Source organism: Pongo abelii, chromosome 1, assembly GCF_028885655.2.
Source record: "Pongo abelii isolate AG06213 chromosome 1, NHGRI_mPonAbe1-v2.0_pri, whole genome shotgun sequence".
Classification (NCBI taxonomy): domain Eukaryota; kingdom Metazoa; phylum Chordata; class Mammalia; order Primates; family Hominidae; genus Pongo; species Pongo abelii.
In genome coordinates, this window is record NC_071985.2 from 222,973,644 (window position 1) to 222,990,053 (window position 16,410).

The 16,410-nt window shown below is 45.6% G+C and overlaps 1 protein-coding gene and 1 pseudogene across 2 annotated transcripts in view; one reads left to right on the top strand and one right to left on the bottom strand.

Annotated features, from left to right (window-relative positions):
• The window catches only part of MTOR (mechanistic target of rapamycin kinase), a 156,527-nt gene that overhangs the window by 12,780 nt on the left and 127,337 nt on the right, over positions 1–16,410 (top strand). For both annotated transcript variants that reach the window (XM_024253096.2, XM_024253104.2), the window contains exons 7-16: positions 792–1,067; positions 1,153–1,261; positions 5,580–5,766; positions 7,191–7,319; positions 8,312–8,556; positions 10,227–10,442; positions 10,797–11,002; positions 14,576–14,698; positions 15,354–15,443; positions 16,312–16,404. In XM_024253096.2, coding sequence (XP_024108864.1) covers positions 792–1,067; positions 1,153–1,261; positions 5,580–5,766; positions 7,191–7,319; positions 8,312–8,556; positions 10,227–10,442; positions 10,797–11,002; positions 14,576–14,698; positions 15,354–15,443; positions 16,312–16,404 — 1,674 coding nt within the window. The remainder of the gene's footprint in view (positions 1–791; positions 1,068–1,152; positions 1,262–5,579; positions 5,767–7,190; positions 7,320–8,311; positions 8,557–10,226; positions 10,443–10,796; positions 11,003–14,575; positions 14,699–15,353; positions 15,444–16,311; positions 16,405–16,410) is intronic.
• On the bottom strand, positions 15,725–15,880 carry LOC112135115 (large ribosomal subunit protein eL39-like; annotated as a pseudogene).

Genomic DNA, 16,410 nt, shown 5'->3' on the forward strand with positions numbered 1-16,410 from the left:
CTTATTCCATACTACCTGTGGAATCCTAGGATTCTGAGAAAATTACTTGGTTAAGTTTTTGTTTTTTGTTTTTTTGAGACAGAATTTCCCTCTTGTCGCCCAGGCTAGAGTGCAGTGGTGCGATCTTGGCTCACTGCAACCTCTGCCTGCTGGGTTCAAGTGATTCTCCTGCCTCAGCCCCGGAGTAGCTAGGACTACAGGCGCCCGCTACCACGCCCGGCTAATTTTTTGTATTTTTAGTAGAGACGGGGTTTCACCATGTTGGCCAGGCTGGGCTTGAACTCCTGACCTCAGGTGATCCCCCCACCTTGGCTTCCCAAAGTACCGGGATTACAGGCATGAGCCACCACGCCCGGCCTGCATAAGTTTTTACCTGGGTTTCTAGGGAGAAGAAAGATCAGACAGTCCTTAATAGGATGCTGGCAGGGGAGCTCCCATCACCTTTGCAAGCCTCATTGCAGTGGCCTAGGTCAGTAGTCACAGCAATATGCAAGTCAGCCCTTCCAAACCAAGTGAGGAGTCCTGGGAGGTGAGAGCCCTTGGCAAGGCAGCCCTCTGCTGCTGCTTTATTGTTCAATAGGTGGTGCTCTTCTGCCTAACTTAGAATAAAATCAGGTCCCTTGCAAGGTTCTGGGGAAATTGTAACCCTAAACATGAAGAGTGGCCACCCTTCACTTTGGAAGTAGTTGCGTTTCGGGATTAGGCAAATGTAATGGTCTGTAGAATCCACAGTGCCCAGTTTGAATGCCAGTCATAAGTAAAGATGATTTTTTTCCTCCTCATATATGTAGCGTCTGAGAGAAGAAATGGAAGAAATCACACAGCAGCAGCTGGTACACGACAAGTACTGCAAAGATCTCATGGGCTTCGGAACAAAACCTCGTCACATTACCCCCTTCACCAGTTTCCAGGCTGTACAGCCCCAGCAGTCAAATGCCTTGGTGGGGCTGCTGGGGTACAGCTCTCACCAAGGCCTCATGGGATTTGGGGTCTCCCCCAGTCCAGCTAAGTCCACCCTGGTGGAGAGCCGGTGTTGCAGAGACTTGATGGAGGAGAAATTTGATCAGGTTAGTGGTGAGAGGCCCTTTCCCTCTTTTCCTAAGCTCCACACCTCACTTTTCCCCTGCCAACCCTTTATCCTTCCTCTCTCAGGTGTGCCAGTGGGTGCTGAAATGCAGGAATAGCAAGAACTCGCTGATCCAAATGACAATCCTTAATTTGTTGCCCCGCTTGGCTGCATTCCGACCTTCTGCCTTCACAGGTGAGGATGTCCATGGAAGACATCATTACCCATCTCAGGGTAAACAGGGAACAGGTGATTCCAGAAAAGCCAAATATCTTTTCCTTTGAAGCAACACCAACGAATCTCTGATTTCTTTGCCTCACGTCCAATTTCAATGACATTTAGTTCAGGTTTTCTAATGTCAGAGGCAGCAGACACAGGAACAATCAGAATAGAGAGGCAGTTCTACGGCCAAGCAAATTCTCATGTGTGGATGCCAACAAGTTCACAAGTAGACTTAAAAGAGACCAAAGGAAGGGCAGTTTTGATGTAGCTACTGTGCAGTATCTACGTCAAAGCTTTGTGAGTCAGGGAGGGTTTGGGGATCGTCCTGCTTCTGTCCCTGAGGTGGTCACCAAGCTGCCTCACCACTTGCAGGCAGCATCAATCCCTGGCTCCTGAAGCTGGCCCAACTCAGAGTCCAACTTCTCAACGAAGCCTTCCTAAATTGCTCCAGCTGTAAATGTCCTTTCCTTCTTCCATCATAGCCCTCAGCTGTGGAAAGGTTTGGCATCAGACCTGAGATGAACCCCACCTCCGCCCTTAACCATGAGGTTTTGGACAGATTATTTGACCTACCTGGGCCTCAGCTTCCTGACTTGTAAAATCAGAATAACAATCTCTGCCTCCCAAGATGAGTAGCATTAATGTCTAAGCACCTACTATAGTGCCTGGACAGAGTCCTAATAAGTGGAAACCATTATATATTATTACAGCCTCCTCAAGCTACTTCAAATCTGTTTTGGAAATAGGGTAGAGGTAAAATTTATAATGCTCCAGTTGCCTGTTCATACTTAATGTCCTTGTCTTACCTCTCTACTTGCTGAGTGTAGGCACCCAGTCTTGAACATCTCTTCCCACTTTACCGTGGTGCTCATTGCCTGTGCTTAGTGAAGCATTCAGGACCCATTGAGAGCCAGGAACATAAGCAAAAGGCCAGCCTGGCCCTCAGCAGACCCTATTCCCTAGCACACAGACTCACTTCACGCCACCCAGCCCAGACAAACCACGGGAGAAATGTAGCTGGTCAGGTGTTAAACACACTGCTCGAAAGAAGTAGAGCGTGTTGGGTGAGGACATGACAATTAGCCACATAAAACCACTGAACCAGAGAGAAATCACAGAAGGAAAATCACCCGTATTTTGTTAGTTTCTATTGTTCCAGCCTGGCACCCAGCAGCTTTTCTCTTTTTTAATGACCAGACAGGCTGCTGTTCAGTAGAGCTTTAAATGATCTTGGATTGAAAGTCTGTGGTTCAAAAGGAACTAATAACTAGGCCAAATTTGATCAAAGTCTGGCACATTACCCTTGTAAGTTACCCTTGTAAGTTCAGAAGGCTACCTAGCAGCAGGATACAAAGGCTCAGAGGGCCCTAGATTTCTTCTTTTGATGTGGGTGTTTGTTATTGTTGTTGCTCTCTTTTTTAAGATTAGTCAAGGTTGTTTTATTAAATATGCTAAAATATGCCAGTGACATTCAGCCTGGGCACACCGTATAAGTATTTGCTTCATTGCATAAGTACTATTTGTTTAAAGCTTGCAGTTTGGAAGTTATTGCTTGAATTTCTCAATGGTATAAGCTTTAGAAATATAAAAAAATACTCCAAGACTGGATTAGAATCTCTACAGTCAGATTTCTAATCTCAGGATGCTAAATCCAGAAAAGAAAATTGTACTCTCTTGGGGTTTTTTTTGAGACAGGGTCTTGCTGTGTCACCCAGGCTGAAGTGCAGTAATGCGATCACAGCTCACTGCAGCCATGACCTACTGAGCTCAAGCAATCCTCTCACCTGAGCCTCCCAAGTAGGTAGGACCACAGGCATGAACCTCCACACCTGGCTAATTTTTTAAATTTATTTTTTGTAGAGATGGGATCTCACTATGTTGCCCACGCTGGTCTTGAACTCCTGGGCTCAAGCAATTCTCCTGCCTTGGCCTCCCAAAGTGCTTGGGATTACAGACATGAGCCGTGGCGCCTTGCCAAGAAATTATACTCTTGATTCTAGCCCATTTCCTGCCGAAATGCTATCCCCTTAGTTTTTCTTGTTGACCCACTCTAATTTTAGGGTTGTATCACCTTGGTCACCTGTCTTCAAGCCCTAGCATGCCTCATTGTTATTTGACCACAAGAGCCGTGGGAGAAAACATTTCTCAGAGTAAATGCAGTCATAGTATGTGCTATTTTAGGAGTCTAATTCATTGTCTAAATGTGGTTCTGGTAGCTTTCAATACCCCTAACTTCCTAAGGGATGTGTGGTTTTCCCTTCTCTCCTATTTTACGTGTACTACTGGTGCCTGGACTTGGGACCAACATCAATGGAAGAGAAGAAATAAATAGACAAGAAGCAAGAATCAGGAAATTCCAGCCTTCAGAGGAGAAATAACACTTTAGCTTGAATTGTATAAGAATCGCCTACCCATGCACACTGGCTTATGTAAACTTAATGAAAATATACATGTGGCTTTCCAAATTACAGACTAAATCTTTTTCTATTAAATATAACTGTCACAAAAATCTCTAGGTAATAGCAAAATGATTTCCAGGCCTATGCTGAATGGAATGGCCTGTTTATTGGAAACAGTGCTCAATATTACAGTCATATATTGCTTAATGATGGGGATACATTCCGAGAAATGCGTCCGTAGGAGAATTTGTCCTTGTGTGAACATCATAGAATGTATTTACATAAACCCAGATGGTATAGCCTACTCTACACCTAGCTCTGTGGTGTAGCCTATTGCTCCTGGGCTACAACTTGTACAGCATATTACTGTAATGAATACTCTAGGCAACTGTAAAACCGTGGTAAATGTTTGTGTATCTAAACATAGACATAGAAAAGATATGTAAAAATATACTGTATTATAATCTTATGGGACCACCATCATATACGTGGTCCATTGTTAACCCAAACGTTGTTAAGTGGCACACGACTGGACTGTTTTTTTGTTTGTTTGTTTTTCTCAGATAGAGTCTTGCTCTGTCACCCAGTCTGGAGTGCAGTGGCACGATCTTGGCTCACTGCAACCTCTGCCTCCCGGGTTCAAGTTATTATCCTGCGTCAGCCTCCCAAGTAGCTGGGATTACAAGCGCATGCCACCATGCCCGGCTAATTTTTTGTATTTCAGTAGAGACATGGTTTCATCATGTTGTGCAGGCTGGTCTCAAACTCCTGAGCTCAGGCAGTCCACCCGCCTTGGCCTCCCAAAGTGTTGGGATTATAGGCGTGAGCTACCGCGCCCGACCCTGTACTGGTTTTTCACTAGTTTGAGATGGGGTCTTTTTTTTTTTTTTTTTTTTAATGAGATGTAGTTTTGCTCTTGTTGCCCAGGCTGGAGTGGAATGGCGTGATCTCGGCTCACCGCAACCTCCGCCTCCAGGGTTCAAGCGATTCTCCTGCCTCAGTCTCCCGAGTAGCTAGGATTACAGGCATGCCACCCCTATGTCCGGCTAATTTTGTATTTTTAGTAGAGATGGGGTTTCTTTATGTTGGTCAGGTTGGTCTCAAACTCCTGACCTCAGGTGATCCGCCTGCCCTGGTGTCCCAAAGTGCTGGGATTACAGGCATGAGCCACTGCGCCTGAGACAGGGTCCTATTCTGTTGCCCAGGCTGGAGTGCCTGGCTTTTGGCTCAGTGCAGCCTCAAACTCCTGGACTCAAGTGATCTTCCTCAGCCTCCCAAAGTGCTGGGATTACATGTGTGAGACACTGCACCCGGCCCATGACTGTACTTCAAATTTCATTATAATGTAAAATTGTTTAGATGATCTGTTTTTAAACAAGGTTTGACATAATATTTTTTTCAGCAAGAGTGTGTAATTCTTGTGTCAAAATGTAATAGTAATGGAGACAATTCCGTGATATTGTTTTGGCAACCTTTTACGTTTTTTGGGTTTTTTTTTTTTTTTGAGACAGGCTCTTTGTCACTCAGGCTTAAGTGCAGTGCTGCTCACGATCACACCTTTCTGCAGCCTCAACCATCTGGGCTCAAGTGATCCTCCTGCCTCAGCCTCCCGAGTAGCTGGGATTACAGGCATACACCACCACACCTGGCTAATTTTTATTTTTTGTAGAGACAGGGTCTCGCTGTGTTGCCCCGGCTGTTTCGAACTCCTGGCCTCAAACACTCCTCCCTCCTTGGCCTCCCAAAGTGTTGGGATTACAGGCGTGAGCCACTGTGCCTGGCCACTTTTTAAATTTATTCTTAAACTGAATTGCTTTATAGGACCTTTGACTGTTGATGTGTAGACCCTAACCCTGACCTGGAGCTATCTACTTTGTCTTTTCTGTGCTTAGATACCCAGTACCTCCAAGATACCATGAACCATGTCCTAAGCTGTGTCAAGAAGGAGAAGGAACGTACAGCAGCCTTCCAAGCCCTGGGGCTACTTTCCGTGGCTGTGAGGTCTGAATTTAAGGTCTATTTGCCTCGCGTGCTGGACATCATCCGAGCGGCCCTGCCCCCAAAGGACTTCGCCCATAAGTAAGCACCTCTGTTATGATTTCACCTTCCACTCCATTTGGTTGGAGAGGAAGGACGCTCTGTCTCAGATACACGGAGCTTATGCCCATTTTTTGCATCATTAAACTCCAGGGTATAGCAAATCATATGAAGAACAGCCCTTCCTTAGTTGAATTCTAAGCTTTTCCAAATGAAATAACATATATGAAATATTTGGGGAGGTTGAATACCCTGAGAACATGTGAGATGCCAATGCTATTTTCAGTGTTATTATTTACTGGGAATCTGCTAGTTTTGCTTTTTTCTCTGGCTTTTAAAAGTCTTATTTTGATATAAGACCTAAAGAGAGGAATCCTCGACTGGAACTGAAGGGACCTAAGGGTCATCTTTTTCCTCATCGCTGAAGTTGAATAAGTTATTCCACCTCTTTAAACCTCCTGGCGAATAAAATATGAGAAAACCCCTCAGCATCCTGCCAGATGGAGAGACCAGGGTGTCTTCGCTAAGGCGAGGGGGTCAGTGTTCATCATCCTTTGTCTCAGGGTTGTCTTTGTACTTCCCTGTTTATTAGCGCAGATTGCTGTGGTGAATTAATACGCCCTACTCATTCTTTTTTTTTTTTTTTTGTGATGGAGTCTTACTTTGGTTGCCCAGGCCGGAGTGCAGTGGCACAGTCTTGGCTCACTGCAACCTCCTCCTCTCGGGTTCAAGTGATTCTCCTGCCTCAGCCTCCTGAGTAGCTGGGATTACAGGCATGTGCCACCATACCCAGCTAATAATTGTATTTTTTTGTAGACACAGGTTTTCACCATTTTGGCCGGGCTGGTCTCGAACTCCTGGCCTCAAGTGATCCACCCACCTTAGCCTCCCAAGTAGCTGGGACTACAGGCGTGTGCCAGCACGCCCAGCTAATTTTTGTATTTTTAGTAGAGGCGGGGTTTCGCCATGTTGGCCAGGCTGGTCTCGAACTCCTGATCTCAGGTGATCCACCCACCTCCACCTCCCAGAGTGCTGGGATTACAGGCGTGAGTCACTGCGCCTGGCCCCATTCTAAAGCCCAGCATTCTCATCATAGAAGAATTTCTTTCCATATGATGGCTGTGTACTGCCTTCTTGTCCCTGATGAACACATTGTTCAGCTCTCTTCCTACATAATTATCTTGGTGAGCACCATACTAACCCATATGGTATAGCTGTGTGAATTCAGAAAAAGAGCCCCTTCCTTAAGACACTTTACTGCCATCTGCTGGATTGTTGTAGAAATATACAAATCTACAGTAATGGTGATGTGATGGGCCCCTTTGAACTGTGCTCTGGACAATTTGCATACCCATCTGTGGTAGCCCTGCCTGAGTAACCTGCTCTCCTTGCCCCAAGGTGATTTTGAGGTGGGACATTAAAGAATGTCATTATGTCTCAACTAGCCATTCTCCATTTCTCTGCAGGAGGCAGAAGGCAATGCAGGTGGACGCCACAGTCTTCACTTGCATCAGCATGCTGGCTCGAGCAATGGGGCCAGGCATCCAGCAGGATATCAAGGAGCTACTGGAGCCCATGCTGGCAGTGGGGCTAAGGTGGGTGTCAGAAACCTGAGCTTGCCTTGTATCAGCGTGAGGCTTGGCCCCCAGTGTTGGGACTGTTAAAAGAGTGAGGCATGGTTGTTTGCACATTCAATTGGATGGACAGGGTAGCTTAGACTAAACACACAGGCTAGTACTGAATCCTAGTTTCATCACTAGCTTTCTATGTGATCTTGACTAAGTTATTTAATTTCCCGAGCCTTATTTATTTATTTATTTATTTTTTGAGAAGGGGTCTCACTCTGTCGCCCAGGCTTGGAGTGCAGTGACCCAGTCTTGGCTCACTGCAAGCTCCGCCTCCTGGGTTCACGCCATTCCCACGTGTAGCTGGGACTACAGGCGCCCGCCACCACGCCTGGCTAATTCTTTGTATTTTTAGTAGAGATGGGGTTTCACTGTGTTAGCCAGGATGGTCTCGATCTCCTGACCTTGTGATCCGTCCACCTCGGCTCCCAAAGTGCTGAGATTATAGGTGTGAGCCACCGCACCTGGCCTTTTTTTTTTTTTTAATCTGAAAAGTGGGTACAATAGTAATTCTTATTGCCTAGGGTTGCTGTGGGTTCATGATATAGTCACCCTTAGCACCATGCCCGGCATATAGGAAGTACTCAATAAATATTTGCAAATATTGTGTATATTATTATTGAGCAAGTTGCTTAAGCTTCCTAAACTAAGTTCTCTTCATCTGTAAAATAAGGACAGTGTTCTTAATCTGCTTCCCAGAGTGTTTGTTGAGACTTGGTCTTCTGTAGTGGCTGAATTATAGTGAGCAAGTCTTCTGTGGTAAGAACCAGAAATTCATAGATTGTTTGGAGACCTGAGACTATGCCAAGAGAGTTTACACTTTTATTCTTATTTTATAATATCCTTTCTACTCTGAAGAACAGAGGCCTGATCCCCTTGCTGGGAGAGAAAGCTGTTTCTTCCCAAGAACAGACTGAGTGTCATGTGCCCAGCCCTTATGTGACTTGTTTCCTTCCCCTCAGCCCTGCCCTCACTGCAGTGCTCTACGACCTGAGCCGTCAGATTCCACAGCTAAAGAAGGACATTCAAGATGGGCTACTGAAAATGCTGTCCCTGGTCCTTATGCACAAACCCCTCCGCCACCCAGGCATGCCCAAGGGCCTGGCCCATCAGCTGGCCTCTCCTGGCCTCACGACCCTCCCTGAGGCCAGCGATGTGGGCAGCATCACTCTTGCCCTCCGAACGCTTGGCAGCTTTGAATTTGAAGGTAAGAAATTACAATGGCTCTTGCCAAGATAGTGAGAGATGCTGGAAACTTTGGGAAAGGAATGAAGGTATCTAGGATTCCTGGATCTTGCCGGGGTGCTAAAGACAGGGTAGCTGATTCTGTAGCAGCTCATCCTTCCTAGACTCTTTCCATGTATTGGTAATTCCTACTGTTTGTTTATTTGTCCCATACTGAGTTTGGGGGCAAATGGTTTGAGGGAAAGTATACGTTGATCCAAGGAAATAATGCTTCAGAGACAGATCCCCCTCACCTCCTCACTTTTCCACTTCTTTGTAGCTGAGATGGTATGTAATGCTTTAAAATGTATAAGTAGGGGCTTTTGGGTGTTTCCATGTCTATGGCAGTATGATTTCTTTTTTCTTTTTTTTTTTTTTTTTTGAGACAAAGTCTCTCTGTTGCCCACGCTGATGTGCAGTGGCACAATCTCAGCTCACTGCAACCTCTGCCTCCTGGATTCAAGCGATTCTCCTGCCACAGCCTCCCGAGTAGCTGCGACTATAGGCGCGTGTCACCACACCCAGCTAATTTTTGTATTTTTGGTAGAGATGGGGTTTCACCATGTTGGCCAGGTTGGTCAGGAACTCCTGACCTCAAGCGATCTGCCTGCCTCGGCTTCCCAAAGTGCTGGGATTATATCCATGAGCCACTGTGCCCGGCTGGTGGTATGATTTCTAAAAGTACCATACTGTGTAGTTCTAAACTGCAAATAAACCCATAATAATACCCCACAGATATATATTTCAGGGGGAGAAGTTGATACTTTTGAAATTTAAGATCATATAGGTAGTATTGGTCAAGAATGTGTGGAAACAAGCAAGTAGAGAAAGCCTGAACGTGCTGTCTGGAGACAGCCACCCATGGTTTCTCTATTGCAGTTCCTCCACTTAACATTGATTCACACCCGTGATAATTTATTTCTAGTGAATAGAAAGTAGCTATGTTTAAACCCAGCCTACATAGACTCTTTGTCTGGTATTTAAATCTGGGAACTAAAACAGGCAAGGTAAATTTGATCAAGAATTGTATTATCCTCTCAGAATGTAAGGGGTTGAGTTGGAATAAAACAATTTATTATTTAAAGGGAATATAAAAAGGCTAGGATTGGGGGATACCTTTATCTGTCTCTCTGCTTCACCACCCCCTTTTACCTTTCTGCTGATTGAAAGCCCCCTTGTTACCCTTTAAGAGTTCTGGGTCAGGCCTGGCGCGGTGGCTCACGCCTATAATCCCAGCACTTTGGGAGGCCGAGGCGGGCGGATCACAAGGTCAGGAGATCGAGACCATCCTGGCTAACATGGTGAAACCCTGTCTCTAATAAAAATACAAAAAAAAAAAAAAAAATTAGCCAGGTGTGGTGGTAGGCGCCTGTAGTCCCAGCTACTCGGGAGGCTGAGGCAGGAGAGTGGTGTGAACCCAGGAGGCAGAGCATGCAGTGAGTGGAGATCGTGCCACTGCACTCCAGCCTGGGTGACAGAGCAAGACTCCGTCTCAAAAAAAAAAAAAGAGTTGCGGGTCAGTATCGTATTGATCAATGTCTGGTTGAAAGTAGAATTAGTAGCCTCAAAATGGAAAATTCAGCTAGCAAGCTGCAGACCTACCTGTCTACAGCAGCAGTGTTTATTCTGTTTTCTCTCTGCCTTTCTATCCAGGCCACTCTCTGACCCAATTTGTTCGCCACTGTGCGGATCATTTCCTGAACAGTGAGCACAAGGAGATCCGCATGGAGGCTGCCCGCACCTGCTCCCGCCTGCTCACACCCTCCATCCACCTCATCAGTGGCCATGCTCATGTGGTTAGCCAGACCGCAGTGCAAGTGGTGGCAGATGTGCTTAGCAAACTGCTCGTGGTTGGGATAACAGATCCTGGTAAGGTTTCCCAGACAGAAGGAATCTAGGGGAGTTAAGGAGCTTAGGGCAGTTGGGTGTAGCCAGTTTCATTACATGGCCTCTCTAGAGTTCTTTGGCCTCAATAAGCTGATATTCAGCTATTTCTCTGCCAAGGCGTGTTAGGCATGGCTACTGTAGCCTTTGGTGTAAGATAATCTACCTTTAATTCTTTTGTCTTTTACTCTTGTGAGTAGAGAAAAGAATGACAGAGGTTAGATGAGAAAAAGCATCTGGAATCTTCCCACTACGCTGATGGCAGTGGAGGTAGAAGCTGGGAAGGGCTGGAGTGATGGGGTCATGAAGAAATGTTCAAAGGCTCCATTGCTCTTGCAGACCCTGACATTCGCTATTGTGTCTTGGCGTCCCTGGACGAGCGCTTTGATGCACACCTGGCCCAGGCGGAGAACTTGCAGGCCTTGTTTGTGGCTCTGAATGACCAGGTGTTTGAGATCCGGGAGCTGGCCATCTGCACTGTGGGCCGACTCAGTAGCATGAACCCTGCCTTTGTCATGCCTTTCCTGCGCAAGATGCTCATCCAGGTAACTGAGGTGATGGCCAGACCCACAGGCAGGGAAGACAGGACTCTCACTGTGAGAACTGCTTGAGGAAGCGGAGTTGAGGACAAGGATGGGGGAGAAAGATTGAGATACCTGAGGTACCTGGTAAAAGCCACATTTGTCTGCAAGGGTCCAAATGTTTCCCTGGCTTTATAATGGCAGTTCCAGTGCTCATCACCTCATGAGCCCTTTGTCAATATGACTCCAAGGTGGTTCGGAGTCCTCTCATGCAGCGCTTTCTTTTTCCTGGCAAGTTGCCAGTGATCCCATTTCTTGGCCCTCTTTGTTTGCTGGATTGACCTGCTGCAGATGGTGTCAGACTTCCCAGTGCCTCCCTGTCCTTCAACTCTCCTGCTTTTCTTGCTGGTGCCAGGTCAAGCACGGAGGCCATTGTTCTTCACAAAAATAACCAATGTGAGACCGTTTCCACCATTTGTTCTAATAGTCATTGCCCCAGTCTGTGATCCTGGCTTTCATTCTTAAATAATATGAGAATGCCAAGCTCAGCTGCTTGGTCTGTAGCCTAAGGTAGAATTCCTCTGGAGACATGGCTCCTCAGTTTTTGTCTTCACCTACCTGAGTAAGTTCTGTGGCCTCCTGGTGAGCAATACGTGGTCCAGTCCTGCCTTGTGAAGTTATTTCCACCTGTCTCCTGTGGGTCTCTATGTTGCTCACCCACTCATTTCCTGTCCCCATTGCTCACTCTCTGCTTACTGACCCTCCCTCATGGTTTGTTTTGAAGTAAACACTTTTTATAACATATAAGGAACTTAAACATAGAAAATCATTAATATATGTAACTCACTCTAGAAAGGTGTTGTTTGTTCACAATTTGTTATAAAGTGGCTGTAAATGATATCATCAGTCAACAAATTAGGAAGTTGTACTTATGTTGGCACTTCTATTTTTAGCTTAATGATTTATTTAACTGCCGGCCTGCGTTAGAAGTGCCTGTCATTTTAAGTCTTAAAAAAATTCCTCAGTTATAGGAAGGAATAGAAATCATTGTTGAAGGCCGGGCGTGGTGGCTCACGCCTGTAATCCCAGCACTTTGGGAGGCTGAGGTGGCCAGATCACCTGGGGTCAGGAGTTCAAGACCAGCCTGGTCAACGTGGTGAAACCCCATCTCTACTAAAAAAAAAAAAAAAATCTATCCAGGCATGTTGGCAGGCGTCTGTAATACCAGCTACTCTGGAGGCCGGTGCAGGGAGAATTGCTTGAACCCAGGAGGTGAAGGTTTCAGTGAGCCGAGAGCACGCCACTGCACTCCAGCCTGGCAACAGAGCAAGACTCTGTCTCAAAAAAAAAACAAAAAAACATGAAATCACTGTTAAGCCTGTCAGCTCAAATCATGCTAAATTAATTTGGCATAGAAATATCTCCTAAACGGCTGAGTACAGTGTCTCATGTCTGTTATCCCAGCACATTGGGAGGCCAAGGCAGACGGACCACATGAGCCCAAGAGTTTGACAAGACCAGCCTGGGGAACATGACAAACCACGTCTCTACAAAATATACAAAAGTTAGCTGGGCGTAGTGGTACATACCTGTAGTCCTAGCTACTCAGGAGGCTGAGGTGGGAGGATCACGTGAGCCTGGTAAGTTGTGGATGCAGTGAGCTGTGATTGTGCCACCACACTCCAGCCTGGGTGACAGAGTGAGACCCTATTTCCAAAAAAAAAGGAAAAAATAAGAAATACCTCCTAATGAGAATATCAATGTGTTCATTCTGTCAGCAGACTTTTTGACCACATGCTATGTTCCAGGTACTGCTGGGCACTGGGAATATAGCAGTCAACAAGCCAGGCGTGGCTCCAATCTTCTTTCTTTTTTGTTTTGAGACGCAGTCTCGCTCTGTCGCCAGGCTGGAATGCAGTAGCGTGGTCTTGGCTCACTGCAACCTCCACCTCCCAGGTTCAAGCAATTCTCCTGCCTCAGCCTCCTGAGTAGCTGGGACTACAGGCGCCCGCCACCATGCCCAGCTAATTTTTGTATTTTTAGTAGAGACGGAGTTTCTCCATGTTGGCCAGGCTGGTCTTGATCTCTTGACCTCATGATCTGCCCGCTTCGGCCTCCGAAAGTGCTGGGATTGCAGGTGTGAGCCACCTCACCCGGCTGGCTCTAATCTTCTTAAAGCTGATATTAAGCTATCAGGCCGTCTCATTTTTTCAATATTGCAGAGTGTGAAGCTCCTTTGAATGAATTTATATACTGAATTTAGCCCTTGAAACTTTAAAATTACTCTTTTTTGTTTTTAAACTTTGATATAGATTTTTCCAAATTGAGATGTACATTTTCATGCCTTGGTAAAGGCTTTGGTGTTTTGTTCTGTTTTGAGACAGAATCTCACTCTGTCACCAAGGTTAGAGTGCAATGGTGGGATCTCGTCTCACTGCAACCTCTGCCTCTTGGGCTCAAGCAATCCACCTGCCTCAACCTCCTAAAGTGCTGGGATTACAGTCATGAGCCACCGTGCCTGGCCGACTTTGGCCTTTCTTGCGGTCTTGGTCATCACGGTGGGCATTGGTTATTGTTATTAGGATGCAGTGAGGCTCTCGGGCTCTGGAAGTGAACCTGGGGTTCTTTGGATTGGCCCCGCACTGCTGCAGATAGTTGGGCTCTGCTCCATGAGGCACATTTCCTTGCAGTCAGCCATGTCTTCTTGGTGCTGCAGGTCTATTCTCAGTATCCCCTTCATTTCTTTTCCCTGTGGTCTGCTATGACTGGGGAAAACAGGCTGCCAAGGGAATCCAGAAAAATCAGGTTATTAAGTCAGTAACCTAAGACAAAATGTAATGTTAAATTGTAGACTCCTCTGGGTAGCTGAGTTAACCTGAGCTCTGTGACATCTGCTTTTGTCACTGCTCATCGATTTCCTTCTGGCAGCTTTATCCAGAAATCTGTCTATATTATGTTGTCTATGTCACCATGAGCATGATGTGCTGATTTGCTGGTGTCCTAAGGATGTCAGTTAGAACCAACGTGTTATCTCCAGTCAGTAAGGCTTCAGGGGATCCTGCCAGTGTGATCCCCACCTATTGAGGTTTATCTAGATGTGCCCCAAACAGCTACAGAGTATCAACACTTCTCTTGGCATCATAGCTGTTCTAACTGTTCTTTGATTCCTTTGCCATTATTTGTAGTCTTCAGTAATTTGCTGTCTGGACAAAGATTTTTCTCCCAAGGGGCCCTACCTTCTTTCCTCATTTTTATAGAACCCTACTCACAGCTCTCCCTGTTGGTTTTCTCAGTCTTCTCTGGCTGTGCTACATTGTTAAAAGCTCTGCTTTAGAGAGGACCATGGGACATTGGAGTGCTGTGATAAAAGAAAAGGGAGCAGGTTTTCGAATAGTTTTTCTTCCTGTCGCAGCTGTATCTAAGGCTGTTCTGCCTGTTGCAGAAATGTCTGTTGCTCATTGAGTATCTAGCAGCTACTTCATCTGTCGTGGAGGTCTGGGTTTTTCCCCCAGTTCCCTGCCACTTTTTCTGTTGGACATAGTCTCTCTCTAGAATGTCTTCTGCCATAGAGAACATATGAGCCTTTCTTCCCTACAGATTTTGACAGAGTTGGAGCACAGTGGGATTGGAAGAATCAAAGAGCAGAGTGCCCGCATGCTGGGGCACCTGGTCTCCAATGCCCCCCGACTCATCCGCCCCTACATGGAGCCTATTCTGAAGGTAACACAAACCGAGAGGCTGGTGCTTTCTCTGTGCGTTGTCATCAGCTCATATGGGGAGATAGGAGTGTTTCAGTGCTCACTAGTACACTGAACAAAGTAGATGATTTCTTTGCTCTCATGCTTGGAGACCAAAGGGCCATATCAAGCACTTTCAGTTAAAGAATACCAAGAATCTTATCAGTCGCAGGAAAGTGCTGTCCTTATAAGAGGTAAGAGTTAATGCTTCAGGCACATCATCACAGATGTTTGGAAAGGAGAAGTAGGTAGATAGTAGCATAAAATAGCTTGCCCAAAATGAGGAAAAGATGAGCTTGAAAATCTGAAACAACCTTCAAATCTCAACACATTAGAGTCATGTGAAGTCCTTTATAATGTGTGTTAATCTGGATGAACAATCACTGAGACACAGTTTAGAGGAGACATGAGAAATACTTTCACGTTATGGTGCTTCCCAGCTCTCTCACATGTCAGACTTATACTTCATATGGAGAAAAGTTTGAGAATTTACATTCCAGAGAAATCTTGGATTCATAAAGCCTAGAAGGAATTTCTTTATGACTGAGATGGTCTCTTGGGTGAATTTTACTTATATAAAAGAAAGGTTTCTAGTAGAGTCTAACCTGCATTCATTTTCTCATAACTTCTTTCTCTAGGCATTAATTTTGAAACTGAAAGATCCAGACCCTGATCCAAACCCAGGTGTGATCAATAATGTCCTGGCAACAATAGGAGAATTGGCACAGGTAAAGGGGCAGCTACTTTTTCCATAGTGGAGATAGGGTGGAAAAGAAACTCACCTCTAAGGAAGTCAAAATGCTATTTTTTTTTTTAAATGAAAAGTCTCACATATTTATTACGGAACCCGGCCAACCAACGCGTTCATAACAGATTGAGAGAGAAATAATATATTCTCAATAAAACATGTCCAACTCTCCAGATAGTGGTGACATTTTCAGCTTGATATGGTAATATCATTATGACCTTCAGACAGCATAAATATATGTGCCATCTCATGTGCAATTCCTTATAGACCTGGCTTGGTTCTTCTCCAATGTCTTTTTTTGGAGTTGTACCTGGTTTTATTACCAGTTTTCATCCTAATCCTGGGTGAAATGGGATGATTTTACTTTTGTTTCTTGGCCAGGAATTGCTTAATTCTGAAAGTCTTGTGAGAAGACATGGCGAGAATCAGTCAAGCACACACCATGATGGTGGAGAAAGGAAGAGAGGGCTTTTTTAAAAAATTATTTTATTTTATCTATTTGTTTTTGAGACAGTTTCACTTTATCCAGGCTGGAGTGCAGTGGCATGATCTTGGCTCACTGCAACCTCCGTCTCCTGGTTTCAAGCGATTCTCGTGCCTCACCCTCCCAAGTAGCCGGGATTACAGGTGTGTGCCACCACACCTGGCTAATTCTTGTATTTTTAGTAGAGATGGGGTTTCACCATGTTGGCTAGGCTGGTCTGGAGCTCCTGATGCCAGGTGATCTGCCCTCCTCAGCCTCCCAAAGTGCTGGGATTACAGGCATGAGCCACCGTGCCCGGCCTCCAAGATACTTTTTAATGCCAGAATTTCTAACCCTTTCTGCCACCCTCTTTTTCATTTTGCAGGTTAGTGGCCTGGAAATGAGGAAATGGGTTGATGAACTTTTTATTATCATCATGGACATGCTCCAGGATTCCTCTTTGTTGGCCAAAAGACAGGTGAGT